General features: G+C 39.9%; 1 protein-coding gene across 3 annotated transcripts; it reads right to left on the bottom strand.

The window, feature by feature from the left end:
- Positions 1-438: 438 nt before the first annotated feature.
- On the bottom strand, positions 439-26,767 carry ubn2a (ubinuclein 2a). 3 transcript variants are annotated; one of them, XM_074630561.1, is made up of 17 exons: positions 25,333-26,767; positions 22,718-22,834; positions 21,105-21,206; positions 20,162-20,272; positions 18,305-18,408; positions 15,761-16,340; positions 13,835-13,905; positions 13,310-13,439; positions 11,337-11,443; positions 10,421-10,531; positions 8,690-8,833; positions 7,390-7,440; positions 7,207-7,249; positions 4,831-6,363; positions 4,548-4,752; positions 2,867-2,935; positions 441-939 (listed from the first exon to the last, which is right to left on the bottom strand). In XM_074630561.1, the coding sequence occupies exons 1-17, from the start codon at positions 25,660-25,662 to the stop codon at positions 893-895; spliced, it is 3,855 nt and encodes a 1,284-aa protein (XP_074486662.1). In that variant the 5' UTR covers positions 25,663-26,767; the 3' UTR covers positions 441-892. The 3 variants fall into 3 exon arrangements, with proteins under 3 accessions (XP_074486664.1, XP_074486662.1, XP_074486663.1); XM_074630563.1 differs by lacking the exon at positions 21,105-21,206 and having other exon boundaries at positions 439-939; XM_074630562.1 differs by lacking the exon at positions 2,867-2,935 and having other exon boundaries at positions 747-939.
- Positions 26,768-27,844: the final 1,077 nt, after the last annotated feature.

The following is a 27,844-nucleotide window of genomic DNA, read 5'->3' as shown; positions in this document are numbered from 1 at the left end:
ACAGGCGGCTCCGCTCTTCAGAAGAGGAGCCCAAAACTTTTTCAATTCAAGTCTTTTTTCCAGAAAAGGTCCAGTGTGATTAAACAGCACCAAAAACACACTGAGCAAGAGAGGGGCATCAAACTTACACTCGCTCATTATTGTGAAAAGGGGATACACGTCTTTACCCATTCATACAGAATAATCTGGAAAGAGATTAACAGTATATTGTGTTTTTTTTTATGTACATACACACATTCAAATCACCGCTCTCACTCTCTCACTCACACACATGTTTTTGTCCCTGTGTAAATTACAAATAATTTATCAATATTAATTTAAGCTACTACTTAACAGTCATTTGTGGGAGCAGAAGTGACCAACAATAAAATTTCTACGGACACGATGATTCCCACATCTGAGACAAAAAGACAGAAAAATAAAAATTCATTACTCAAGTCTTTTTTTTTTCTTTTTCTTTTTGTACTGCAAGAACAAGAGTCTTGTTATTCCACATAAGCTTAAATACAACTTATATTACGTAGCGTACTACTACTCTCATCTGTACCACCACCTCGCTCACACTCATTCCACAGTGATCAAGGTCGGTCATATGTAAACATGTTGACAAAAAAATAAAAAAATAAGCGGAACAAAAATAAAAAGTGTTCTCGTCATTCACTCTGTCTTGTTCTCATACCCGGTTCATTAGAAAATACAGTTAAATTAATTCATCATTGCCATTTGTAGCGAGGATAAACCGATTCTCCTTTAGGTCCGTTTTAAAAAGGAGCCCCGCCCCCTCATACCACCTCACTGCGTCAGTCAATCAAAGTGAAGATTCCTATTGGTGGATGCGTCCAGGAGGCTGTGATGACACCCCGCTGGTGTCGGCCTCCTGCGCTGTTATTGGTCAGTGGGATTTCCTCTTCATGTCTCCACCCTGGCTTTGGTTCGCATCTGAGTGGAAAGGATGGAGATATTTAACAACTTTGACATCTGGATGACAGTAAATCCTTTTTCATCACCAGTTCAACGTTTGAACCTCCGACCCTCTCTGTGGATTAAAGACTTCCTTCATTATGTAATAGTTCAATGACCCAACGTACACTGACATTTTTACGCCTTTAAGTTTTACAGGATATGGCAACCTTTTTTTATTCGCTATGTGGGGTTCCTACTAGAACATGTTTACACGCTTTAATGTCAAAAAACAATTTTTTTCTCATCCTGTCTGTCTGAATATACCAGTATTCATCCTCTGTCTGAAACGCTCCATTTTAGCGCCTGTCTCTTTAAGACCCCCTCCCGAAAAAGCCCAGTCTGCTCTGATTGGCTTGCAAGAAAAATTGATTTTGTTTATTTCCAACATGTCTCATGTCGTGCTTATCTAATATCATTATTGGGTATTTTATACAATTTTTTTTTTTTGCATTTTTAACTGTCTGCTTTTATTTGCCTCATTTCAATCCTGAAATGTTTTAATCCTGGTGCAATCATGTAAAGCACTTTGTAACTTTGAATTTAAAAGTGCTGTTTAAATAAAGTTTATTATAATTATAATGAACCACATCTACCACATTTACAAACTAGTTTGAACACATAGTCGTGCCTGAACGTTTACTGTAAATTGAAGGCTTATATGGCTGCTGATCATCCGTCTTACTTTTTTTTTCTAATTTATTTATGTTTTTTTAATCTTAGTTATTATCACGAGTCTATACTTTAATTATTTGTTTCTTTTTCCTTTTTTATTTGTTTCACTTTTAGCAAATGTCTGAGTCATTATTTTGCTGCAACTACTGATTATTTTCGTTATCGATTATTCTGATTATTTTCTCTATGAATCGTTTTTACATATAAAACATTAAAAAACAGTCAAAAAAGCCCCACACAATATCCTGCAGCACAAGGTGATACTTACATATTAAAATTTAAGGGATCCTCATCAAAAGAGCTTATTTATGTATTATATATTATGTATATATGTGTAAAAAAAAAAAATATATATATATATATATATTGATATTGATCTCAACAATCCAGTAGTTGTCAGGCTATACCAGTTCCAACTTCAACTGTACACTAGTGGAGTCTGGTGATGTCTATAGGTTAACTTTATTTGTTTAGATTGGGGATTACAGTAATATTTGGTCATTATTTTTTTTAGACCGGATTTTGTCCTTCTTATATAAACAGAAGATGAAAATATTTAGGTTTATTGCAGGCAGGCCACATTTGGTTATTTGAGAGCCACATTTTAACCTCAGGTGTAACTGAACAAAGACTTTAGTGTCAAACTAACCTAATTATAATATTGTAGAGTAGAGTTTGTGGTTCATCAGACGGTGAGCTGGTACAACAGGATGAGCTGTGTTTGAGTTTCCTGGTTTAGACATTTAAATGGTTCTTTGACCTGAGTGCCATGAATAATCCAGGTGAGACTGGACTGAGAGCTTTAAGTCTCTGTTTACAGCCATAAATACAACTGAATTCAGCCACAGATAAAAGGTACATACATTCATGGTGGACATCAGCGAGCAAATGTTTTTCAGTTTTCATAATTCAGCCAAATCACTCACTGCAGTTTCACATGTTAATCAGACAGCTGCTCTCAAATCAAAGAACCATCTGTACATCACAGAATGAAACTGAATCCTCACCTTGTATTCTGCAAACTGCTGTCACAAAATCTCTGAATAACTTCAGTAGCTTAACAACATGAACTGCGCTATAACTACAGGGGACAAACCAGACGCATGCTGAACACCAAATATACTGGAGCAAGCAGAAAGTTACAGAGCAAACAACACAGCAGCCGAGCAGAGGACGACTTGACACAGACAGATGGAGGATGAAGAGGAGGAGGAGGATGAATGCAGATTACCTGAGAAAGCAAGCTGCAAGTGAGGAGGTAGGGCAGCCTGCGACCCTGACTGGAGACTCTTATACAGATCTGAGGAGAGATGGAGGGAGGATGAGAGGAAGGAACAACAACAACAACAACAACAAGGGGGAACATGGAAAATATGACGCAGAGGAGGAAGGGGTCATGTTAAAATGGGAAAGCAGCAACAAAGGAGAGGAGAGGATCAAAGTGAGGTGACAGCGAGGTACAAAAAGGTTGAGATGACAGAGACGGACACAAAAGATGGAGAGAACAAAGGAGGGAGACGGTGGTTTATAAAAACAAAATGGAGACCGGGCGAGAGGGTCACAGCGAGAGATGTGGAGCACAGCAGGCACAGTGGAGGTGCTGCTGGTTTACTTCAGTACGAGCGCAGACACATAAACAACGAGGCTGGAATTACAATAAAATAACTATGAATACGTAACTCCCATTTCTCACCTTCTCTGTTAAATCCAGCTAATCTGTCCTTACTTCTTTATCTCTCCTGCTTTAAATATATACATTTTAATGTATGTACTGTTGTTTGTGTTGTATGTTTTTTTGTTTTTTTAAAGGACTTCAAGTCTGTCAGTAAAGATGAACTGATATACACATCCTCTTCTGGGACTAAATCTGCTCCACATAGTGCTGAACAATTTGAGGAAAATATCTCATTTCTATTTTTCTGACAAATGTTGCGGTTGTGAGTTAAATTGAGATTTTAAAGTCCAGCCCTGTAACGGTCGTATATACAGTATTAAACAAAGTAAGTTTGTACCAAACAGTCAAACTTATTTCTCTATGAAAAGAAGATAAATCAATCAAATCAACAGATAAAATTATAAATTGCTTCTATTGTCTTTGTGTCTATTTTCTTCAAACCAGTCTTTGGAAAACAGGATTTTTTAAGGTAGAAAAAAGGTCAATTTTTTTTTTAAATCCCCAAAAAATTACTTAAATATCAGGGGGGAAATAAAAATTAGTTTAAAGATGGTGATATTTTATATTTTTATTATTGTCAACAAATCCCATGAAAAGACCAAAACCAACAATTAATTGATATAACAAGTATTGCCTGTGTATCCAAATTCTGATATAGCTCATTCCTCTGTGTCATAGAGCTGCATTGTTGTCCAAAACTATTAAAAACACATCAAGGAGTGAAATGTTTTATTCATTACAATCAACACAGGTACAGGTGTAGTTTCTTTTGAGTTGATCCCACAGACACGGTCCTTCTGCTCCAAATAGTCCACCAAACGCGTATTAATCTGTGACGTAGTCCCCAACAAAAACTACTTCTTAGTAACTTTTTCTAAAAACTACAGTGCCCAGCTGTTATAAGACATTATGTAAGATTTAAAAGAAAAACTATATATTCATTACCTGTTTTTTAAAGATCTTCACGTCCAAAAGTACTGAGAAACTGACTGACGCATTATTAGTTTTGGTCTTTTTATAGAATTTGGTGACAATAAAAACTATAGTATATCACCAACATTATCCTTTAAAAATAATAAAGCCAAGAAGTTGCCAACTGCTCCTGTTCAACTGTGTCTGTTTTGTGAAAGGGCTAAGCACGAGAGCTTCCTAAAAATCACAAATGTTACTCCCTTTTTTTCCTCTTAATCAATGTCGAGCGACAAATCATGCTTTCACCAGTTGTGTGTCCACTCACCCATTAGGTCGCTCTGTGCTAGGGTGTATCCTGAGTTGGAGCTGGGGACTGAGCCCATGCCAGCGACCCCTGGGGCTCCGGAAGGGCTAAAATTGAGCAACTGGGGAAACTGGAAGGGCAGCGAGACGGGCACCAGGCCTCCCAACATCCCAAAGCCCAGGGGCAGAGCAGAGGGGCTGCCCAGCAGGGAACCTGCTGTTGATACCTGCGGAAACAAGATGCAATGAAAAAGTTATGAAATGCTTTTGTCCGATATTCTTTTTGATCCAAAAACGAAACTGACCTGTGAGAGGTGTGACGTTGTGGAGGACGTGGCCAAAGTTCCTGAAGCCGCCCAACCGTTTCCTGCCTTTGAGCTCTGGTTAGACCCGCCCACCACCCTCTGCCTCTGCCCGTGATTGGCTGAGACCGAAGGTGCAGAAGACAGGGACAGAGTTTTGTCTGGGCGACTGCAGACAGCTGATATCACTCCCTTGTTGATAATGGAGTTGTTGTTGATGCTACTGTTGCTCATGGTGGACTGAGCTTTCTGGCCTCCAGCGAAGCTGTAGCTTCCCTGCGCCTGCTTCACCTGCCCGCCGCCCGATACACTGAAGGGAGGCCGAAAAGTTTTGGGGGTTTTGGGGGAGTACTGGTGCTGTTGGCTGGGGATCATCTGATGGGAGAGCGGGTGTGAAGGCGAGGATGACGGGGAGGGGGAGGAGGAGGAGGAGGGAGGTGGGGTGGGCGCAGGAGGGCGAGGGGTGAGTTTGATGATGGGAGAGGAGTTGCTGCTGTGAGAGGACTTGGTGAGGGTGGCCTGCATGGGCGTGATGAAGTTGGCCTGGTGGTGGTGGTGGGTGTGGGATTTACCTTGAGAGGAGTGGGAGGTGTGGGAGGTGGGGGACGGCGAGGAGGCCACCAGAGAGGGAAGGCAGAAGGACTGCAGGCCAGGGTGGGTGGTAGAGTTGGAGCGGGACAGTGAGGAGGGGGAGGAAGAAGGTGTGATGCTGCTGCTCACGCTGCCGTTACTGCTGATGCTGCTGGCTTTGGCACTGCTCTTGGCCAGTCCTTGAGGGACTCCCATAGCTCCAAGCATCCCAGCCGGGCTAACAAAGCCCTTCTGATGGGGGGGCAGCAGAGGGGAAGCCGTGGGAGGAGGCCGCTGCTTCGGAGGCGATGGGGACGGGTGTGGATGCATCTTTCCACTCCCGCCCATCACCAAGCTTGGCCTGTGATTGGATGATACCATGGTAACAAGTCTCTGAGTCTGGGTTTGGCCCATGGTGCCAGATCCTTTAATCAAGCCGTAGGGACCATCTGCAGTCCTGGAGGCCAGCGACAGGCCTGCTGCCTGCACACGAGCCAAGGAGGAAACGGCGGGAGACAAGGAAGAGGAGGTAGAAGAGAAGGTTGGTAGCGTTGTTGTTGTTGTTGTTGGCAAGTTCCCAGCAGACGCCAGCGGAGCGGTCTCCACCTTAGAAAGGGAATGTTGGTGCGTTGTGGATGCGATCGAGGCAGAGAGCTGAGAGGCTGAGGGGTAATGAGGGGTGACGGGGGGAGGAGAGGAGGTGGGCATTTGCAGGGGTGGAGGCGACAAGGGACTATCTGAGAAGCCAAGGCCCTTAGATGCATTACTGAGTAGGGCCAGAGCGTGGGAGATAGAGTCCAGAGAGGGAGCAGTCAGATCCTCATCCAGTGAGTCCGACAGACAGATGGGCTCCGGGGGCGAGGAGGAAGAGGGGGGCTGGCGGTTGGAGGTCAGAGCGGATGCGGAGGTGGGCAGAGACGGGTTGGAGGTCATGGTGAGAGGTGGTTTGTGGATCCAAAGACCCTCCTAAATAACGGAAGACATCAGTGTCAGTACCTCAGAGGCAGAGAGAGCCAGGCCAAACTCAAAACAGACATTATACACGAGTCAAAATGGCGTCATCGGAGCAGAGCAGCAAATAAATCCATCAACAGGACTGTATAAAATGAAGAATTTAAGGAATTTCACAAACGTTACAGTAATTGTTTAATGTTGCAAATCTTTTGCCGATAACCATCCAAGTGGGGGAAAAAGTCTTGCTTTTATAGGTCGGCTTTTAATGTGAAAAACCATCAGGAAGTGTTGAGTTTTGTTGGAGGTATCATAACATTGATAAGGAGTATGGCAAAGAAGAAACTACTTAGAGTCATGAACCATTATTTCTGTTAAACAAATGAAACTCGATGAGTATAACAAGACTCTGTGCTGTGGAAATGCACGTAACACTAAAATAAGCATGTGAGCTGTGGTATTTTTGTCTTTCTTTATTTGTTAATGTTGGCTAAGCCCCCGGCTATTGTTTGAATACCAGCTTTTATATGAGAGCTACAAAGATAAAAAAAAAAAAAAAAAAAACTCCAGCATGGAAATAATAAAATACGACCTTTAAGATATCAAATACCGTAGATCCATATCAGTTTTATCAGTCATAGAAAATTTAATTAATACTAAATAGCAATTCCGTCTTCAGAACTGAGCAAATATTACACTAGCAGCCAAGACACATCATGAGGCAGTGAGTACAGCATTATATTGGCAAATGGGTTCAGATTAAATTGTTATGTGGGTTTCAACAAACTGTACTGAAAAATAAAAGTTCAGTTGGATATTTCTAGATATTATACAGTACACGATAGAGCCGTCTCTCACCTTGGCTTTGGCCTTGGGCCCAGGCACCATTCTCCTCTTGACTCTGTATGGAGAAATGCAGGCAAATATTCAGCCTATCTTTCTATTTATATTTTGCATTCAAGTCCAGTCTCGGAGAAACCCCCCTGAGTAGTTAGTGTTATTGAGGAAACATGAGCTGTGTGAGATAAAGTAAATACTTACAGGTTTCCAGTGAGGTGACTGTGAACAGCAAGACTCTCCTTGAGCAGAATCCTGAGCAGAGTTCAGGGAGCCAGAGGAAACGAATGGCTGGATTAATGTCGGGGTCAAATTTCTCAAGTGAATTTATATGCACAAGTTAGTTATCAGAGTTAAAAGAACATCACTGTCATGGAGGTCATAGAGGTCAAGATCTTTCAATTACAACTAATGTATCACTACTGATTTGTGATATTACGTAGGGAAAAACATGGGACACCTGTGAAAAAAACGTGTGATTTGGGCTTCTGTTGACGAGCTGCAGAAACGTATGCAGGAGACTAGCTGATCCACACAAAAGTATACAATCCAAGTTGGAAGTGTTTTAAATATTGTAATAAATTTGTAATAAACAATTTCTACAATATGAACTGCCACCACCACACATGATAACAACCAGCTACATGCCTCCGGCCTACAGAGAAGTTGATAGTGTGACGACTGACTAGAAAATACTTATGTCCATGCAAATATGGCTTTTACTTTGTGATTTTGTGCTGCATGGATTATGTGTTTAGTGTGCGATAGCATTTTAACAACCTTTAAAATATTTCTATTAACATCTCAACCAATGCTATGGGTTGTTAACATTTTACTTTATCTATTTCTCAGTTCTCTGCATGGCTAATGTGGGCAAAAAAGAGGTTAATAACAGTACTACTCATTTATGTTCTGTTGCTCTATACTGCTTTGCATGGCTGCATGAACTGAACTGTGGTCATTGTACCGTCGCATCAATGTTTTTTTGCATGATTTGTGCATCTCGTGTGTGCTGATTTTGTTGTTATTTTGGCATCTTATTGTCTTATGTCTGAATTTCCAAACCTGTCACTTCATTGGTTTTATAATATCTTGTAGTTGAAAATTAGCAAGGTGACTAACGCTGGCACATTTACAGTAATGTTGATTAATGTGCGTTGTCATTACAAATAAAGAAATTAATGCATTCACGCAAAAAAAAAGGTTGTCTGCTATTTACAACAAACTTTGTTCGATGGGAAATGTGCATACATTCACCAACAGACTAAACTAATGCTTCTCTGAAAGGAAATATATAAACAGACACACACAAGCACACACATGCTTTTATTGTTTCTAACTTAATTCTAGTGTTAAAGGTTACCTCCATTATTCTCACCCTGGAGAATTTTCAATAATTGTCTCATCACCATGAAGGAATTTGTTCACCAGCTGTTATATATAAAGGCTACGTAAGCACAAGAACATACACACACAGAAAAACAAAGAGACAACACACACAGACCTGGCCTGCATCCAGCCCTTGGGCCATAGTGGTTTGACCTCATTCTCTAAGAAGGCCTTGAGGTAGTCCTCCACAGACAGAGAGCACTGGTTCTCCATCTCATAGCAGCTCAGCTTCACTCGCACCAAGCCGCACAGCAGGTTCCTGCACAAACACAAATGTTCAATTCAACGCAAATAATTCACTATTCAAATCTAAATTAGGCTGCAGGTGTTGAGCACATAATGACAGAGGAGATTGTTATTCTTCAGGGAGTCAGAGGTAATTATGAACTCGTAAAAACCCATTCCTGAAAATGTGGAAGCTGTTATGGAAATGAATGATGATTGAAAAGCAGCTGCGAGTCAGTCTCAAGGTTTTTGTAATTACATTAGGACACTAATTCTTATCTCAGGGTTTCCACATTCATGCAGGTATAACATTCAGGGCTTTCCTCGGTAACTTTAAAAGGGGAACTCCACCGATTTTATAAGTCAAAGTCAGTTTGCAGGTGTTTGAAGCATTTCTGAAAAATGTTTTGTGGCTCCTGGGGAAGCTGCGCAAAGTCTGATAAATTGTCTCAAGTGACATCACGGCAGCCTCCGTTGGGGCTGAAGACTACAAGTTTGAAAATTATTAAAAAATCTGGAAGTTTGGAGTTTGAAGGAAGTGATCTAACCAGACCTCTGTAGCTGCTCCTCATGTCTGTTTGAGGTTACATTAGCCGTTCCTAGAATAACACACCGAGTCTCGGAGCGAATGCTGCATTCAATTTTAACTGGGAAGTCAGAATTTCTGAGTTCGCGGTCGGAAAGTGCAACTGGAACGCCCCCCCCGAAGTCGGATTTCCAACTCGGAAAGTCAGACGGACCTCACCAACCCTAACCTCAAAATCCAAAATGGCTGCTCCGCGCATCAACAGTAAAAAAGCTGTAGTAAATACTGTTTATTAGGATTTCTGTCTCATTTGTGTCTTATTAAATCAGTCTTACACACAGTACTGCCCAACTCCTATCTGTGGACATGTTGCTACAGTGTTTGTATGCATAAAATCCCGGCATAATGCATTGTTATCAACTAGTATTGCTAACAATGGCTAACCTGGCTGGAGCAAACCCCATTAAGTTTTCCGACTTGTTGTACTGGAACGCGGTTAACTCAGGTGTGACGTCATTTCCAGCTCTGACTTCTGATTTCTGATATAAATGGAACAAACTGTCGGTGGTTCAGTGGCATTGTGGGTACTGTAGGCACCAGGTTTTGACAAAGAAGAATGAGAGGAATAATAACAACATGATTTGGTTCTGTTGCAACGATTTGGGTACTTTAAAAAAAAAAAAAAAAAACGATCCATTCCGAGTCCAACAATAAATCTGTGGAGTACTCTTTTAAAAAGATCTTCTTCGCTGAAATTCAAGGACGATATTGCATATATTTAGGTTGATTTTTATGCATGACCAAAAAGTTCCTTACACCTGAAGAATATTCATGACTCGGTTGCCATTTTTCCCCCTTATTCATTTTTGAAACTTTCAACGCCTCTTTTTTCTCCATCCCAGCAACTCTGAACAATCTTTGTGGCCTGTGTAAGCTCCGTTTACCACATTAGACACAAACAGTGGCGAGCAGCAGGAAAGATGAAGACAAGAAGAGTGAAAAATGAGTGAGGATACAAAGGCAAACCAGCGGCATCACAGACACGCAGCACGCCATCCAGCCAGCTATTCCAGCAAGACAGTCCTGGATCATTACCTGAGCTTGTCATCCCAGACAAACTTCTTCCGCGGGCCCATCACCCTTTTCCCAGGCTTCTCTTCATCTTCCTCCTCTGAGCCGTTCTTATCGCCCTCTTCTGACTGCTGCCTGCAGGACACACACATACACACACAGTCAGTAATATGTAAATGCACACATTCATCAATAAACAGCTTGAATAAACTCTATCTTATAACCTCAATGATTACTATAGTACATTCTTGTAGGTTTATGGTCGTGGTTAAGGTCGTTTATGAGTGTCTAGTTACAGAAAAAAATTATGTAGACGCCTGGCTGTCTAAAAATATGTTAGTTAAAATGTAAATGAATGGGGACCTATTTTGCTCATTTTCAGTTTCGTACTTGTATTTAGTGTTTTTACTAAAACATGTTTGCATGCTTTAATGTTCAAAAACAATTTACGTTCCTCTTTTCTCTGATTGGTCAGTCGGCCTACTGTTGTGTTTGGTCAACTGACACAGACTCTTCAGACTCCGCTCCAGCTCAACTGAGCTTTAATTGAGGGCGTGCCATACTAGCCGCTAGCAAAAATGTGTTACTTGGTGACATCACCATGTTACAGAAAAAAAGGCAGGACTACAAGCAAGGCGTTTCAGGCAGTTCAGGAGCAGTGTTTCTGTGGGGGACTTTGCCTTTGGCGTGGACTTTGGGCTTTGTAACTTTGCAGACCTTTTACATGCACTCAGATGCATAGCTTCTGTAAACAAAGAATTAAACATGACTACAGCTGTAATCCTTTTTAGATGGGTGTCAGGTTTTGGTTGGTAAAAATGGTGAACAGCCATAAAAGTCAAACCTGATGACAGGCAGGGGAAAATTGGGGCAAAGGGTTTTAGATTGAGTTCACCTGTTTCATTTCTTACCTGAAACAAGAAAAAAAAGATTAACTTACTTTGCAACCTTTGCCATGCAGTCCATGTTGTATCTGGCTATCTGCTCTGGCATCACACTACACACTGCCAGTTTCAGCTTCAACAGCGGCGTCCGTAGGCGATCATCCTGAGAGAGAGAGAGAGAGAGAGAGAGAGAGAGAGAGAGAGAGAGAGAGAGAGAGAGAGAGAGAGAGAGAGAGAGAGAGAGAGAGAGAGAGAGAGAGAGAGAGAGAGAGAGAGAGAGAGAGAGAGAGAGAGAGAGAGAGAGAGAGAGAGAGAGAGAGAGAGAGAGAGAGAGAGAGAGAGAGAGTGAGTGAGCAACATTAGGAAAGAAAAGAAAAAGAATAATGAATGAAGAAACAGACAAAGAAAAGGTAGAAAGAGATGGTAGAGGAGAGAGAGGAAAACAGAGGAAGCAGCATCAAGAGGAAGAGTCAAAGAGGGAGAGAGTGGGGGAGTATGTTGATGTATTTTTTTCAACTATGCTACTTTAATGGTCCATGACAAAAGACATTTAGAAGCCAGTTTTCAGTGGCAGTCCTCATCGCACTAGTCAGCCTACACTGAGATCCCTGCACATTAACAACTGAAGCAGTGAAGACGGCTGAGGACTAAAATCTATATGAAAAGACACAAACAATGTGGAGAAACAACAGGATCAGTTTTAGACAACAGGAGCTGAATGAAGCAGCTCAAATGCTCAGAAATATTGCTGCAAATCAGAAAACATTAAGAGTTTGAAGGAAACACTTGGCAATTGACCAAATAATTTTGTGTTCACAGATGAACATGAATGTGTGCCACAAGGGACCATAACAAATCACTGGTATGATGCAATAAAAATAAAACAGGGAGTAGTTAGAGGAGTAGAAAAACAACGTGCAGATCTTGATATAATCTCAAAGTCAGTTCCCTGCAAAGATGTAAAAAGGATTGTGAGAGATACTTAGACTAGAGATCCATAGTTTTCCCGTCTTTAATCATTTTTGTCTATAACTGAATATGGAAATTTTTCCCTGCACAGCTGCACTTCTAATCTACACAATTGTCTAATTAATAAATTCATTTTGAGACTGCACTTATGACGGCTTCTTTCCCCATTCTTTTTATGTCAAGCAATGACAAATTCTTTATCAAAACTTTCAAAAACAACAGTTGTGCGCTTTTATGTGTTCAACAGAGTTCAGTCAGGTATCAATTACAAGGTTATAGTCTGCAATGTTGGAGATAAACTTTTTTGTACACCTGCCACTGTGGCTGGTGGATTCCAAAATTTACCGGCCCCTCAATACACTACTTTTGTTTTTTTGGCTGCTGGTGAGTGAAGCAAATCTATCAACCACTTGCATATTTTACCAGCATTTGGCTGACGGCTGGTGCTAATTTCTTACCCACTTTCAACAGGTTGACTCTGCGTTATTATTAGTAAAAGTTGCTGTAAACATTAAAAAAGTTATGTAGTTATTACTGACGTTGGAATTAGGTAACAATTCAGCTGCAAACCCACTTTGTGCAGCGACTGTGAAAGTATGCATGATCTGAACTTCTCTCTCATCCTCCTTTTTCATTCATCACACAACTATTTGCCACTTTTTATGTGTACAAACACTATGAATGCCTTGAAGAAAAGACTGTCCAAAAGTGTGTGCCATGATCCCCCTTTTTGCACAATTATCACGTGTCGCCTCTCTCTACGCATGCAGCTTTTGCCTTCAGACGTGGTCGGACGACACTTCATACTAACTAGTTCTTTGAAGCATCCAAAATCCTGAAGTTCAGTTACTGTTGTGATTGCAATTTCAGATGGTCAATGAGTGTTTTCAACTGTTTGATAGTGCACATGTACAGAAGCTTCAGCCCTTCCTGAATCTGGCTTTTAATGACCACGCAGCAATCAAAAAGGCAGCAGTGGGAAAGATGCTTTCGAATCAGAGCCTAGATCAATTTAAATTGAGGGGATTTCTCAATTCTTCCACAGATAAGCATCACTCACCTGGATGTTGAGACTGAGCTTCTTCAGGCGTTTGAGGAGGGCTTCTTTGTTGCACGGCACAAATGCCTCCATGTGCGAGTAGATGCCTGAGCGCACCGCAGGAGGCTGCTCCTGGACCTGCAGCTCAATGCTGAGAGGAGGAAGAGGAGGGAGAAAAAAGGTCACGATTGTGAGGTCAAAAAAATCAAGAAGATGAACAATTATGGCGGTAGAAAAACATGGTGGGATACAGAGAGACAGAATAAAAGAGAGATGGGAAACTGAAGTAATGGATGGCGAAGAGTAAAGGGTAGTTGCGCAGAATGATGGGAGGGTGAACATAAAGTTGATGAAACAAGAGAGAGGAATGGAAATGAGAAGCATGTCATTACTACAAACAATGAGACGGAGAGAAAACAAAACACTTAAAGACGGCAGGAGAGGTGGCGAGGGAAATCTGCTGAAAATGAGTGAGAAACACTGAAAAGGGAGGAGGAGAGTGAGCTGCGATCTGGCTGATGGTGATTTAAAAGCTGTCCGACTCACTCCAGGAGAATGTTATTCATATCCAAGGTGAAAAATTTCTTCCTGCCCTCTTGATCAAACTGCCGCGAGGCCTGTTGGAGAAAAGGTTGAGTCAGCATACCAGCACTGTTCCATACAGTACAAATACATATACATATATCTGTGATGCCTTTAGGGACTCTGTACTGACAGAAACACATTTTCTCTTCTTCTTGACACCGACCTTCACCTGACTTAACCATAAACTTCTAAGGATGCTTTTGCACCTAATTGATTTGGCTCGTTTTGCCCATTCAATCAAACTCAGACTAAAACAACCAGCTCTTCCAAGCAGTAATTTTAGCATGATTTAAAAAGAAACTACGGTTTAAACTACTTGTTGATCGCAGGAACCGTCAAGGATCTCCTGGTCTGTGTAAGTGATTACACAACGCCATGTAATAAGCATGGTGGCAACACCATCAGCAAGTGAGTGCACAAACTTTCCCTGATCAATCAGAAACTAATTATAACAGCATGTGTTGTGCTTGTGTCCTGCTCCGTATTTTGTCAGTTTCTCAATAAAAAAGTGAGAGAAACATAGCAACTACGACACAGTAACTACCCTCTTGTGATATTGAGGTACAAAATAGAGGTGGGGGAGAAAAAAAAAAATCGATCCAGCATAGTATCGCGATATTTTTGCGCCGCAATATTATATTGATACACGGACGTCAAGCATTGATCTTTTATTATATAAACAATTAACCTCTTAACAATCCGACGGCCGCTATTCTGTCTTTAGGAGGTTGTAGCGGGCTCAGTCTTAAAGAAAAGGAAGATACTGGTATCTTGTGAAACTAGATAAATAATGCTCCAAAGTTAGGCAAAATTTTGGCGAGGAAAATCTGGCATGGCCATTTTCAAAGGGGTCCCTTGACCTCTGACCTCAAGATATGTGAATGAAAACTCTGAGATGAACAGATGTTGACAAATAAGAAGATAATAAATTGCAATATATCTTATCGCAATACTCCGCATATTGCAAAATGTTTAAAATCCCAATAAGATCGTATCCTGACTTAAATATCGTGATAATATCGCATCGTGGGGCCTCTGACCCCTAGTAAAAAATGCCTCTTTTCCGTGGTTTCCTACCTGTCCATTTATGACATATAAGGTGCAGTTGCAGTCACGACGAACAACGCTCGTAATTAACTATTTCTTTGCCAGCTTGTGTGACCACCAGCTAAAAAAAATGAATGCATAAGAGGCAGAAAGGTGCTGCATGATTTCCCGTCTGTTACTGGAATTTGGTTCCCCCACGTGGGTCCATATAGTGCTGATAATGCAGGATTACAGTCACCAAAACTGTCCTGTTGCTCTGTATAATTTCATTTTTAGAGCTCTTGGTTTGATTGTAAAAGGTCAATCTGAACTAAAAGATCATAATAAACAGTTTGGCCCAGATCAAATGAGTCAAACTTCAGGTCAAGTGACCTAACTAAGTAACACTTCCTTTAAATAATTCAAGAAATAATCTCCCAAGCTTTCCCCATATCCTTGTTATCTTTGGAAGCAACAAAAAAATCCATTTCTTTATTTATTTCTCTGCCTCGCTCATCCTCCCTCTTTTCTTCTTCACCTCTGTATACTTCACTTGAATCATCCTTTTCAATTGCCTCTCTTTACAACATCTAGAAAAACAATTCTCCGCTACGAATGGACTCTGTGGCTGCGAGGTATAAAAGCAACAAGAAAATAAGAACTTCTTCAGAGGCAGTGATGCCAACCCTGCTGTTTTAGTTACATAAAAACCTTCAGGGTTCAGCTTGGAGCCAGGTTTCTCCAAGAAGCTTTAGAAGAGGCTATTCTCGTTGGACTAAACAATAAACGTTTTGTGCCACTTCCTGAGCTGATGGGCATTTGTTTTTCAGTCGCCCACAGAAAAGGCTACAGTTGACTCACCGCCCGCAGGTCCTCGATGCGTTTAATAAGAGGAGCAGGCAGTCTATCAGGCAGCAGAGGCGGAGAGAAGAGTCCGCTGGAAGACCCCAGGCCTCGCCCCTGGCCACCTCCTCCTGCTGCTGCTGCTGCTGCTGCTGCTGCTGCTGCTTTAGGAACCGGAACACCGACTCCCAAAATGCCATTCTCCCTGGCCGCCACCATGGCGTGCTGCTGGTCAGTGTCCAACACGCTGAAGTCCAGGTCGCCTAGGAGATCCTGCAGCTCCTTCTCATTGGCCGAGCCCAGCAGTGACATCACAGCGGGGTCCGAGGCGAGGTCTGCCAGTGAGAGGTCGCTGCTGGCTGTGTTGCCCTGCGGGTGGGTGGAGTTAGAGGCTAACGGGTGGTTCGTTGAGTTGATGGAGTGGGGCTTGTTAGCCGCACCGCCTGCCAAGCCAGGGTGAGCCATGTTCGGGTTTCTCTTCCTCATGTCCTCCTTCTCCCGTGTGAAGCGGCGGAGCATGGCCGCCAGGTACAGCGAGTCCTTCATCAGCTTCTTCCTCTTCTTCTTCTCCGGCCGGTGAAGGTTGAGGGCTCCCACTCTGTGGGAGGAAAACAGAGTGATGCCTTGTTTTTAGCAAAATGCTTAGTACATGTTTTGAATGAGAGGTGATATAGTGCCCGAGACTGCATCTGCATTTAGTTTTACTTCATTCATTCAACTGGATACGGAGTACGCTTACACGCACATTAGTATCCAGGTAATGCTCTCGTTCAGGATGTGACGTTTACATGGTATATGAGAAACCCGGTTAGCAATCTCTCCACATTTACATTATTTCGTTTTCTTTCTCCTTAAGTAGGGATGCACCGATACCGGATCGGATATCGGCCACTACGGACTCAAATAGCTGGATCAGATATCGGTGACAATGGGGCCGATCTATTCAATTCTATGTTTACATACCATATACATTATTCACTGGAATTTTAATTGTTGTTTAAGTTTTGACGAAGATGTTGCTGCATTGAAAATGTTTACACTTAAATTGTAATTCTTGATAATTTTGAAGATTTTTTACCAAGTTGCTGGGTGTACGATTTATTAATTTAATAATAAACTGACATCACGTTTAATGAAAAGGTGAAACACTGGCCGAAATTAAACCAAGCCTGTGATCACTGATTTATGATTGGGAACATACATATGTTAATGGATTGTAATGTACAATGTTGTATTATGTGATTTTATGTATGATGTGGTATTATGCATTTTTTTTTTTTCTTAAAAGCCTAACCATGGACCAGGTCTGCAAATTAGCTACGACTAAAAGTCCTATACACATTGCATCAGTTGCACTTTAATTTAGTGTAACAATACCTACATGTATTGTCCCTGTCAAATAAAATTCATTGATTTCAGTAAATTTATATCTATTTGTCATATTTTGTTTTAAAAAGTTAGGAAAACAATGTTTAAGTCAAGCCCGATGTTGCCTAACACATAAAAGAATGATCCCGGCCGATACCTAAAGCCCAGGTATCGCTATCGGGACTGAAAAAGATATATCTCTATCTCATCCACGCTTGTTGCCATTTTTCAATAATGGAGCTAGCTAGCTATGTAGGAGGATGATATTGCCATTCTTATTCCTGCCCACTAAGCTCTGATTGGTCGACTGAAACGGCCATAAAAAGGGCACAACAGAAGGCGCGTTTCAAACGCTAAATTTGAGAGGGACAGAAAAGTGGGTAGGTGGAGGTAAAAATCCCAAGATGAAGAATAAATTAACTGTGCGACAAATAGACATTTTCACTGGCAAACTGAGGCATCAACACACGCTGATAAAGACAACTCAGAAACGTGGGAAGAGGAACTGTGGGGATTCTGCGGGATTAACCTGAAGTCTGCTCCGAAAGACCCGACACACACACACATATATAACATTATCTGTTTCATAATGGCACAATGGCAATAGCTGCTGCTGCTATTTTTGGTAAGTTATTTTCAGAGTGGCGGCATGTTGCAGTATTCGGCCTATCGGAGCGTGGATCACGGAGAGTGTTTTCTGGTTCTGGTTTTCTTGACTTGTCACAGCAACTAAGAGCAAGTCACAGTCAGCAGCATCCCTGCCTCATGATAGATGTATGAGAGGATCCACACAAAAGCACAGGAGTATAATGTCACACAGGGTGGTGGATTATTAGCACGGTAAAGAGTGGACGAATATGTCATCACATATTCACAGTGGCCCACACAAATCCATGGGTGTTCAAAAGGTCAACTTTTCAAGCACAGGAGAGAAACTTGTCCATTTACACAACAGTGTCTGTGTGACATTATTTTAAATAGCATGGCTTAATGGTAATGAATCATTTGATTAAGTGGGAGATTTTTTTTTTTTGAAAGGTGCGTGGAAAGTGATGGCCTCTTGAAAGGGAGACGAGGCAGCTTTCTCAGATATTAACATAAACCTAAATATAATAAGAAGTATAACTTCAACAGACACAAGACAACCTCAAATATAAACACGGACAGTAATACTATAAATGCCATGATTCTCACCCTTGTTTAGGTACTCTGTTCTTCTTCGGGTTCTTCTCTTCCAGATTGTTCACTTCCTTCTTTGTCCTCTTCTTATTCACCTGTTCCTTGTTGTCGTTCGGTTTCTGAAACGAAAGCACGCACACTCCTTAACTCAAATAAGCAGACGACGACAGTGCACAGTGAAAAACAATCAGTTCTGTCTGAGGAACACACGCTGTGCTCTGTGTGTGTGTGTGTGTGTGTGTGTGTGTGTGTGTGTGTTTGTGTGTGTGTGTAGGTGAGCGAGCGAGCGAGCGTGCACCAGTACGTCCTTCAGAGATTTCTCTTGATGTGGTGACAGATAACGTCTACATCACGTCTCACTAAAACCAATGCAAATCAAGCTCCTGTTGGGAGGACATTCATGTGCCTGTTGAGATTCTGCCGTGTCATATGTCGCAATAACGAAGCAACATTTAGTCATATCATTTATCAAAATGAATGTGTCACAACTCTTCTCCAGGGAATCATGCTTTATTTACTACTGAATAACGCATGGTTTGGTATTGAAACTCACACATCTCAAAGTCAAATAAAACTAAAAATAAAACTTGTCACAGGTTTTGTTTTATTTGGGAGGTAGAGCATTAAAAACAAAAAGAGTCGACAGCCTAGCCAGCAGCTCTGTGAAGCTGTACTTAGGCAGAGTGGTGATTTGAACTAAATGCTAACATCAGCATACTAACATATTCACAAGGACAAATGCCAACATGCTGATGTTAAGCAGCTGTAATGTTTATCATGGCCCCATCTTAATTTAGCATGTTAGCATGCTAATGTATGCTAATTAGCAAAGGTAGGAAAAGTCAGGGGATCACCAAAGTCATTGGGATTTTTCCTCCAAGAAACATTAATGTCTGTATAAAATTGTGTGCCAAACCATTCAATAGTTGTTGAGATATTTCAGTCTGGACCAACGTGTTGGACTAGTGACCAACTGACATTGCCACCCCTAGATATATGCCACTTGTATGGCTAAAAAAAATAATGTTTTTTTTCTTTTACATATTTCCAACATGGATATCTGATCCTTTAGGTTCTGTAGTGCAAATAATTGGAATAAGTTACCTTTGCATATCTTAATAATGAGCACCTAGAAATTGCGGCTAAGGTATAAGCTTCCTAGTAGGGGTGTCACGATATACCCGTATTGGTGATAACCGTGATATTTAAAAATGAAAATTGATATCAAGTTAATAATACACATATGATAATATTGTGTAGGTAATCGAGCGCATCCTAAATCATTTTATATGTATAATATATGTATTGTGTTGGCTTGTTGGTAGTATAATGTTGCCTAGACACTTTTATTCCTGCATCTTCGTTAGTTTTACAACAAGAACCATAGAGGAAATAAGTCTCGACTTTGTGTCATTTCAATCACTCTTTCTCATAATGTCAAATAAAGTGATTTTGGAACTAAGTATAGAGCTGCAACTAACTTGTCAATTAATCTGTTGATTATTTTCTTTTTTAGTTTTTAGTTGTTTGATCTATAAAATGTCAGAAAATGGTAAAAAAAAAAAATGTCAATCAGTGTTTCCCAAAGCCTAAGATGACGTCATCAAATGTCTTGTTTTGTCCACAACTCAAAAATATTCAGTTTACTGTCACAGAGCAGTAAAGAAACCAAAAAATATTCGCATTTAAGAAACTGGAAACAGGGAATTTCGAATTTTTTTTCTTAAAAAAATTACTCAAACCGATTAATCAATTATCAAAATAGGCAATTAATTGAATAATCGTTGACAATTAATCAATTAATCATTGCAGCTCTAACACAGTCTAACATTTTTTTTACGTTCTGTTATGAATGTGTTTAGGTTGTCTCACCTTGTCCTCCTCTCCCTCGGAGTCGGAGGCCGCTCTGAACTGCAGCGTGCCAGTGTTGATGTAAAATCCCCCCAGCTTTGTGCTCAAAGAGGCAGGAACCAGCTCATCATACTGAGATAACAACAGAAGACAGTTTGTGGTATAAGATCACAGGAATCTAAGACAACAGTAAATCCTCTTACGAAACAAAAGCAGATCTCATGATAACGTTTCCTGTTAACATTTTTACAAATAAGCCTGTGCTCTTATGTTGGTCAGTGAAAATGGATGACTTGTTGTGTGCCAAAATAAATAAAAATATCACAGTCCCTTCAGGCCACAGATGAAACACTTTTCCATCACAGAGCATATCAAAACAAAAGGAAAGAAAAAGGGTCAAACAGGCGCTGCCAATCTGTGAGTGCAGAGAGGACAGCTATCAAAACAACAAAACAAATATCATATAATGGCAGAGACTCCATACAAAGAGCATAATTCTATCTATTACAGTCAGACAGAGAGAGTGATGTCCTCTGAATACTGAGCAATAAACACTGTCAAACAAAAACAATGACATATCCCTGTGTGGACACAAGCAGCGCGTACGTATTCATGAGTCATGAGGATGATTTTTAGACCGTAGTCTCAGGTTGGTTGTAAGAAGGGACAGGCGTCTATCTTTAGAAGTGTCACTGAATGCACTGCATTGAAACATCAAGCCTGGAAATAAATATTTAACCACAGAGGAATAATGTCTACCTCAACAAAACAAGACACGAGAAGAGCAGTTCAGGAATGTGACGAGGACAGCAAATTAAATCAGCAGATAATAAGGGAGCAAAAAATAACAATATTATTATAAAGACTAAAGGGAGATATCTGACTAAATAAAAGTGACATCCTCGAAAAAAAACAAACATGGGTGATAAATCACCTCATTATTAATAAAGCGAGGGGCACTCACAGCTTCTGAGTTGTCGATAAAGGGGTCTGTGTCGTCGTAGCCAAAGCCTATATCAATCAAATCTTGCATTCGGTCCTTCTTCTTCTTCTTTTCTGTGTTACCCTGAAAAATAATTAAAATATGATATAATTTTAAGTTTTTAATTCTTAACCTTAATCTTAAATGGCTCCTTTTCAGAGTGAAGATTTACAAAATGACCGGATTTTCTCCATCTGGCTGTTATTTTATGGGCATTTGGTTCTCTTAAGAACACAAACCAGCATTAGACAACTAGAGCCTGACGAGCCGATATATGCTTCTTACAGATATATTCTTATTAGCATATTTGTCTGCCGATAAATAGAAAGAAATTGCACTACAGATTAGAATAAGGGTATAAGAAAATATCGAAAATATTGTATATCGCGATATTATGTTTTGTTATACTGTATTGATTCTCAAAACACTATTGATTTTTAATTTATAGTTTAAAATCAAAGATTAATTCCGGCCAATACTTTATTTCATTTGCAAAGATATGCGCCCTCTCAGTGTATGTGCCCTCTCAAAGTAGTGCTATAATGTTGGATGTTATAGGGACTGTAATAAATGCAAATGCAGATCCCACTGTTCTGATTGTTTTAAAAAAAAGTTAACTTTTTTTTACTCAGATTTTATGCATAAGGTGGTGTGTTCTTTATAATGAGTTTTCTTAAAATTAGATTAAAAAATTGCAATATATCGCCTTGCTTACCGTATCGCAATATGTTAAATCGTAACCCCCGTGACATGATGCGTATCGTATCGCCAGATTCTTGCAAATACACAGCTCTACTACAGAAATGCCAAACATATGTTTGAAGTCTTTCAGAAAAGTTTTATCCATTACATATTCTGTCCATCAAAGAGCACCGACAAGTTTATGTTTCAACTGTAAAATGTCCCACTCAGTACGTATCAAAAAAAGGGATCACTATTACAAAATGTTTATGGTATGTGTTAATGTAAAAAAAAAAAATAATATCAGACATTGCATTGTAATCGGATACTTTAAATTCTCATATATCAATATCAGCCTCAAAACACATTTCAGCCGAGCCACAGCAACAATCAATAAGTGACTGAAAATGTCATTAAATATATGTATAACCGTCTCGGTTGCTCCGTTTGTCCCTCTTTCCTGCAGGCCTACGGATAGAGGGTGCCACCTATATAAATTTAATTTACTTAACTATAACAAGTTACTAAACAAACAGTTATAACACAGTAATTTAAATCAATATATCAGCCAATATTAGCTTATATATATATATATATATATATATATATATCTATATATATATAGATATAGATATATCTATATATATATAGATAGAAAGAGAGAGAGATAGTGTCACCATTACATTCATTGTCCCCCAAAGAGCACTGACAAGTTGATTTTTCAACTGTAAAATATTTCCGCTCATGTTTATTTATGTTTTGTGTTCATCAGCCAAAACATGATTATCGGATTTTTTTAAACTCCCAAATATCGATATTGGAATCGGCCTCAAATATCCAGTATCGTTACGGGTATAACTCTAACATCAGATCAGATTAGAAACACCTCAGATTTGAAATAAAAAATAACTCACATATTTATTTTCAAACTTTTTTGCCATGGCCTCGACCTGGAGCCGCTGTCTCTCGTCATCATTGAAGGGGTCGTTGGGGTTGTGGGCTGAAGTCAGACTTGGAGGATTTTTCTTTGCCTGGAACAAGTAGTGAAAATTAATTAATATTAAAGATTATGAACAGGAATAATGGTTAGACAGTTCCAGTGCCCTTCAAACTCAAACACAACCTGACTTTGTTTAAACCTCAAAGAAAAAAGAAACATCCAATTGGTAAAGGGCTGTCAGAGTTAACGCGATAATAACGTGTTAACGCAAATTTGTTTAAACGCCACTAATTTCTTTCACGCATTAACACAACTTGCAATTTTTAGGTTGTAGCGGGCTCAGTTTAGCTAGAGTGAAGATACTGGCATTATATGCAGCTAGAAAACCTAAAGAATCCATTGGTACCAACCATGTCATATTAGCTTGTCGAGAAGGAGGTTAAAAATAACGCTCTAAACTTATGCTAAATTTTGGTGAGGAAAAACTGGCCTGGCCATTTTCAAAAGGGGTTCCTTGACCTCTGACCTCAAGATATGTGAATGAAAATGGGTTCTATGGGTACTCACGAGTCTCCCCTTTACAGTCATACCAACTTTATGATAATCACATTCAGTTTGGGGCAAGTCATAGTCAAGTCAGCACACTGACAGCTGTTGTTGCCTGTTGGGCTTCAGTTCACCATGTTATGATTTGAGCATATTTTTTATGCTAAAGGCAGTACCTGTGAGGGTTTCTGGACAATATTTGTCATTGTTTTGTGTTGTTAATAGATTTCCAATAATAATAAAGCAAGCATATTTGTCCACTCCCATGTTGATAAGAGTATTAAATACTTGACAAATCTCCCTTTAAGGTACATATTGAACAGAAAAGAAATGTGATTAATATGCGATTAAATATTTGAATCGATTGACAGCCAAAAAAAAAAAAAACACTTAAAAGGTGCAATGAGTAGGAATTGGCGCCATCTAGTTGTGTCTATTCGTCCACTCCCATGTTGATAAGAGTATTAAATACTTGAAAAATCTCCCAGATGTCAAAATGTGTGATTAATTTATTTAATTTATTGTTATTTTTTATTGATCACAATTAAAATGTTTAATCGATTGACAGCCCTAGTAAAATATCAAAACATTATCACAATATTAGCAGCAAACTTAAAAAAAAAACTGAATCAAAAAAGCATAAAATATGCCAAACATGGTGCTGCATAGCCACCTTTTGGATTAAAATAAGAACAAAATAATTATACTATGGTTTGAAAACAGCTTTTCCGCAAATTCCCCACTCATGTAAAACATAATAGCAAAAGCTGTATTAAAAAATTAGGCTTGATTCTCCTCTCTCTGATGTCTCAGCTCTGACATTTTGCCTTGCTCCCATGCTACATCCTGGTACTTCCATCCGCTAAGCTCCATCATCTAGTTGTGTCTATTTGTCCACTCCCATATCGATAAGAGTATTAAATACTTGACAAATCTCCATTTAAGGTACATTTTGAACATATAAAAGAAATGTGATTGACAATAAAAAAAAAAGAAACACTTAAAGGTGCAATGAGTAGGAATTGGCGCCATCTAGTTGTGTCTATTTGTCCACTCTGATGTTGATAAGATTATTAAATACTTGAAAAATCTCCCTTTTCGGTAGATATGTGTGATTAATTTGCGATTAATCACGATTAACTATCATGTGATTAATCGCAATTAAAATGTTTAATCAACTGACAGCCCTAGTAAAATATCAATGCATTATCACAATATTAGCAGCAAACTTAAAAAAAAAAAAGCAGAAAATATGCCAAACATGGTGCTGCATGGCCACCTTTTGGATTCAAATAAGAAAAATGTTATTATACTGTGTTTTGCAAACTTTTTTCCCCCAATTTCCCCACTCATGTAAAACATAATAGCAAAAGCTGTAATAGCAGCAAACTTAAAAAAAACAAAAAACTGAATCAAAAAAGCATAAAATATGCCAACCATGGTGCTGCATGGCCACCTTTTGGATTCAAATAAGAAAAAAAAATATTATACTGTGGTTTGCAAACTTTTTCCACCCCCCAAATGTCCCACTCATGTAAAACATAATAGCAAAAGCTGTATTAAAAAATTAGGCTTGTTTCTTCTCTCTGATGTCTCAGCTCTGACATTTTGCCTTTTGCTCCCAATGCATGCAACATCCTGGTACTTCCATCATCAGCTATGCTCTATCATCTATCTATCTATCACCCTGCAGCCACAGGGCCAAACTGCATGTGGCATTTTCCAAGTGCTTGTAATAATGGCTGTTGCTGGGCAAGTCTGAGTGAACAGGGAGGGCACAGGTAGCAGATAAGCTTTATCTCTTGTATATGTTGAAAAATAAAAATAAAAAGCAACAATGTGATGGAGCTCAGCTGAAGTTGTAGAGAGCCAACAGAGTGGACTAACTAATAACTAACTGGCTGCATGGTGCTGCTTGTCTTTTGTGTTGAGTCGCACTAACGGTCACTAACGGTCAGTTTCTCTCACTTGGCAAATGACAAGTCCACACAAACACTACTACAAACCGGCCATGGTGTGTGTTAAAGTCTGTGAGATAAATACCTGGATGTTTTGGATGAGTTCGCCGTAATTAAACTCTGCGGAGAAGCGGTCGTCGGGCTCCGGTAGAGACAGGTTGAGCCGCACCGTCGTCGTCGTCGTCGTCCTCTTCTTCTCCTCCATGCTGTCAACGGTTCTACCGACGACGAGGCAGCGACCGTTGCTGGCAGCAGCACCTCCTGCTCCGGTCGCTGCCGCCTCGACCCCCTCCTCTTTTCCGGCTCTAGCGAAGTTAAAGTCGGCCTCATCCTCCTCCTCCAGCCGGCGTTTCCTAGACGACTCCGCTGCGAAGGCCGAGAGGGTGACAAATTGCACTTTTCTCGGCTCGGCCATTTGGTGGATGAGCTTTTGAAACCTCTCGCTCTCCGGACAAGACAGCAGCGACAGCGAGGAAGAAGAAGAAGAAGACTTCGCGAAACTACTTCCACAATTTTTGTTGGATTGAAGAAGGTTTCGCGGAGGTGCTCTTAGACGGATGTCAGGGCCTCCTCCGCACCATACGACTTGAACTCGACGGTCGGGGAAAAGTTGTTTTCACGGCAGCTTACTTGCATCCTTAAATTTCTGCTATGGGACCGAGACATTCACGGCGGCCATCTTGGGGTTTTCGGGAGTAAATAAAATATCAGAAGAGAGAGGGGTCGCTGCGCATGCGCGTACGCACAGAACGGAAGCATCGTGACATCGTGACGTCGTCACGTCCAATCAGAGCGTGCCCCGATCCTTAGACCCCGCCCTCTGTCACAACAGGGCGATAATAACAACACACTAGGCAGGACTATTATGACCTTTAATAAAGTGTCTGAGTGAAGGACAGGCATGTATTTATGAAAGACATGCAGTTATATCTGTCAACAATTTCTTCCTCACGAAACAAAAAAGCAATGAAAACAATGAATGTATGCAATATCTTTAGTGTTTTTAAGTGAAATTATTGTCATACTCGCGTGGTCTCTTTTTTATTGTTATTATTTTATTTTTTTATTGGTTTTTTTTATTTTGTGTTGTTTTTTGTTTCATTTCTGTTGTCATTTTATGTTTGACACAGCTCTTTGTTTATTTTTTCACTATGCTTTTTTTTTTCTTTTTTTTTTAACAAATTCAAATTTACAAACAACATGGCTCATAGATTATGACATTAGAGTAAAAGGACAATGTGCATACAGAACAAGAACAAATAAAATATGTAAATTATACATGAAAATAATAATAAATTAAATTAAGGGCTGTACCTGTAATTCATATTCTTCTATTATACTAAGAAGTTTCAATGCATTTTCGTTTTTCATGACTTTAAGGGCTTTTATGTAAGAAAGAAACTCAGAATGAAACACATTAAACCTATAGGTTTCACTTTCATATACTTGGATTTGTGCAAATAAAATTTTCCAAGAATGAGAATGTTATTCACCACCTTTTAATAAAGTGTCTGAGTGAAGGACAGACATGTGGGATAGATGTTATAGATGTTAGTTTAGATCCTTCTTCCTTTTTTGTTATTTTATCTTCTTCTTCTGGGGTTTGGGGGAGGTCATTTGTATAAGCCTGTGGCTTCTTGACCTCTCCTGACACATTTTATTTGAATTTTTTTTCATTGACTGGATTTTGTGCAGTTTTATATATGTGCAAATAAATAAATAAATAAAATATATATATATATTATAACGTCGTTTTCATGGCAACTTACTTGCATCCTTAATTTCGCTATGGGGCCGAGACATTCACGGCGGCCATCTTGGGTTTTCGGGAGTAAATAAAATATCAGAAGAGAGAGGGGTCGCTGTATGTGCGTACGCAACAGAACATAAGCATCGTGATTGGGGGGGGGGGTTGTCACGTCGTCGTCACGTCCAATAAGCGTGTGCCCTGATCCTAGACCCGCCCTCTGTCACACAACAGGGCGATAATAACAACACACTGTCAGGACTATTATGACCTTTAATAAAGTGCCTGAGTGAAGGACAGGCATGTGGGATGGATAGACACACCACCACATGCTGTGTTTATCCCACATATCGATTAGCAGCTTCAGCTTTACAATCGACAGCTTTCAGTTGAAGCCTTTTCTTTCTGTCTATTCAGGAAAAAATGCTGAATTGTGCATTTTTTCTACAATGGCAGCAGCACACACTCAAAACATCAAATCCTAAACGGAAGAAAGCAAAGCCATATGGTTGTTCTGTCTCAGTTAACCAAGCACAACACAGCTGATTTATTAGTTTCAGGTGCCACTGTTGACCACCTGTTGATATTCAGTTTAAGTGCAGCAGACCTGCTGATAATTAATCAATCAATAAATTTATGAGAGGACTATGGTTATTTTTCCTGTTTCCTTTTATTTTTGCCTTTATTCATTCTTCTTTTAAAGTTTGTTTACAATTGCTTTTAAAGTTTAGATTAAGAAAAAGCTAAAGACCAAGCTCTTTCATGAACACCTCCGCACCTAATGACATTGATGCTACTGATGATGTTGATATTGAGGATGTTGTAAATGTTGATTAGGATATTCATGATG

Source organism: Sebastes fasciatus, chromosome 3 (genome assembly GCF_043250625.1).
Source record: "Sebastes fasciatus isolate fSebFas1 chromosome 3, fSebFas1.pri, whole genome shotgun sequence".
Classification (NCBI taxonomy): domain Eukaryota; kingdom Metazoa; phylum Chordata; class Actinopteri; order Perciformes; family Sebastidae; genus Sebastes; species Sebastes fasciatus.
The sequence above is the reverse complement of the archived record's forward strand: the minus strand, read 5'-3'. Positions and strand labels throughout refer to the sequence as shown.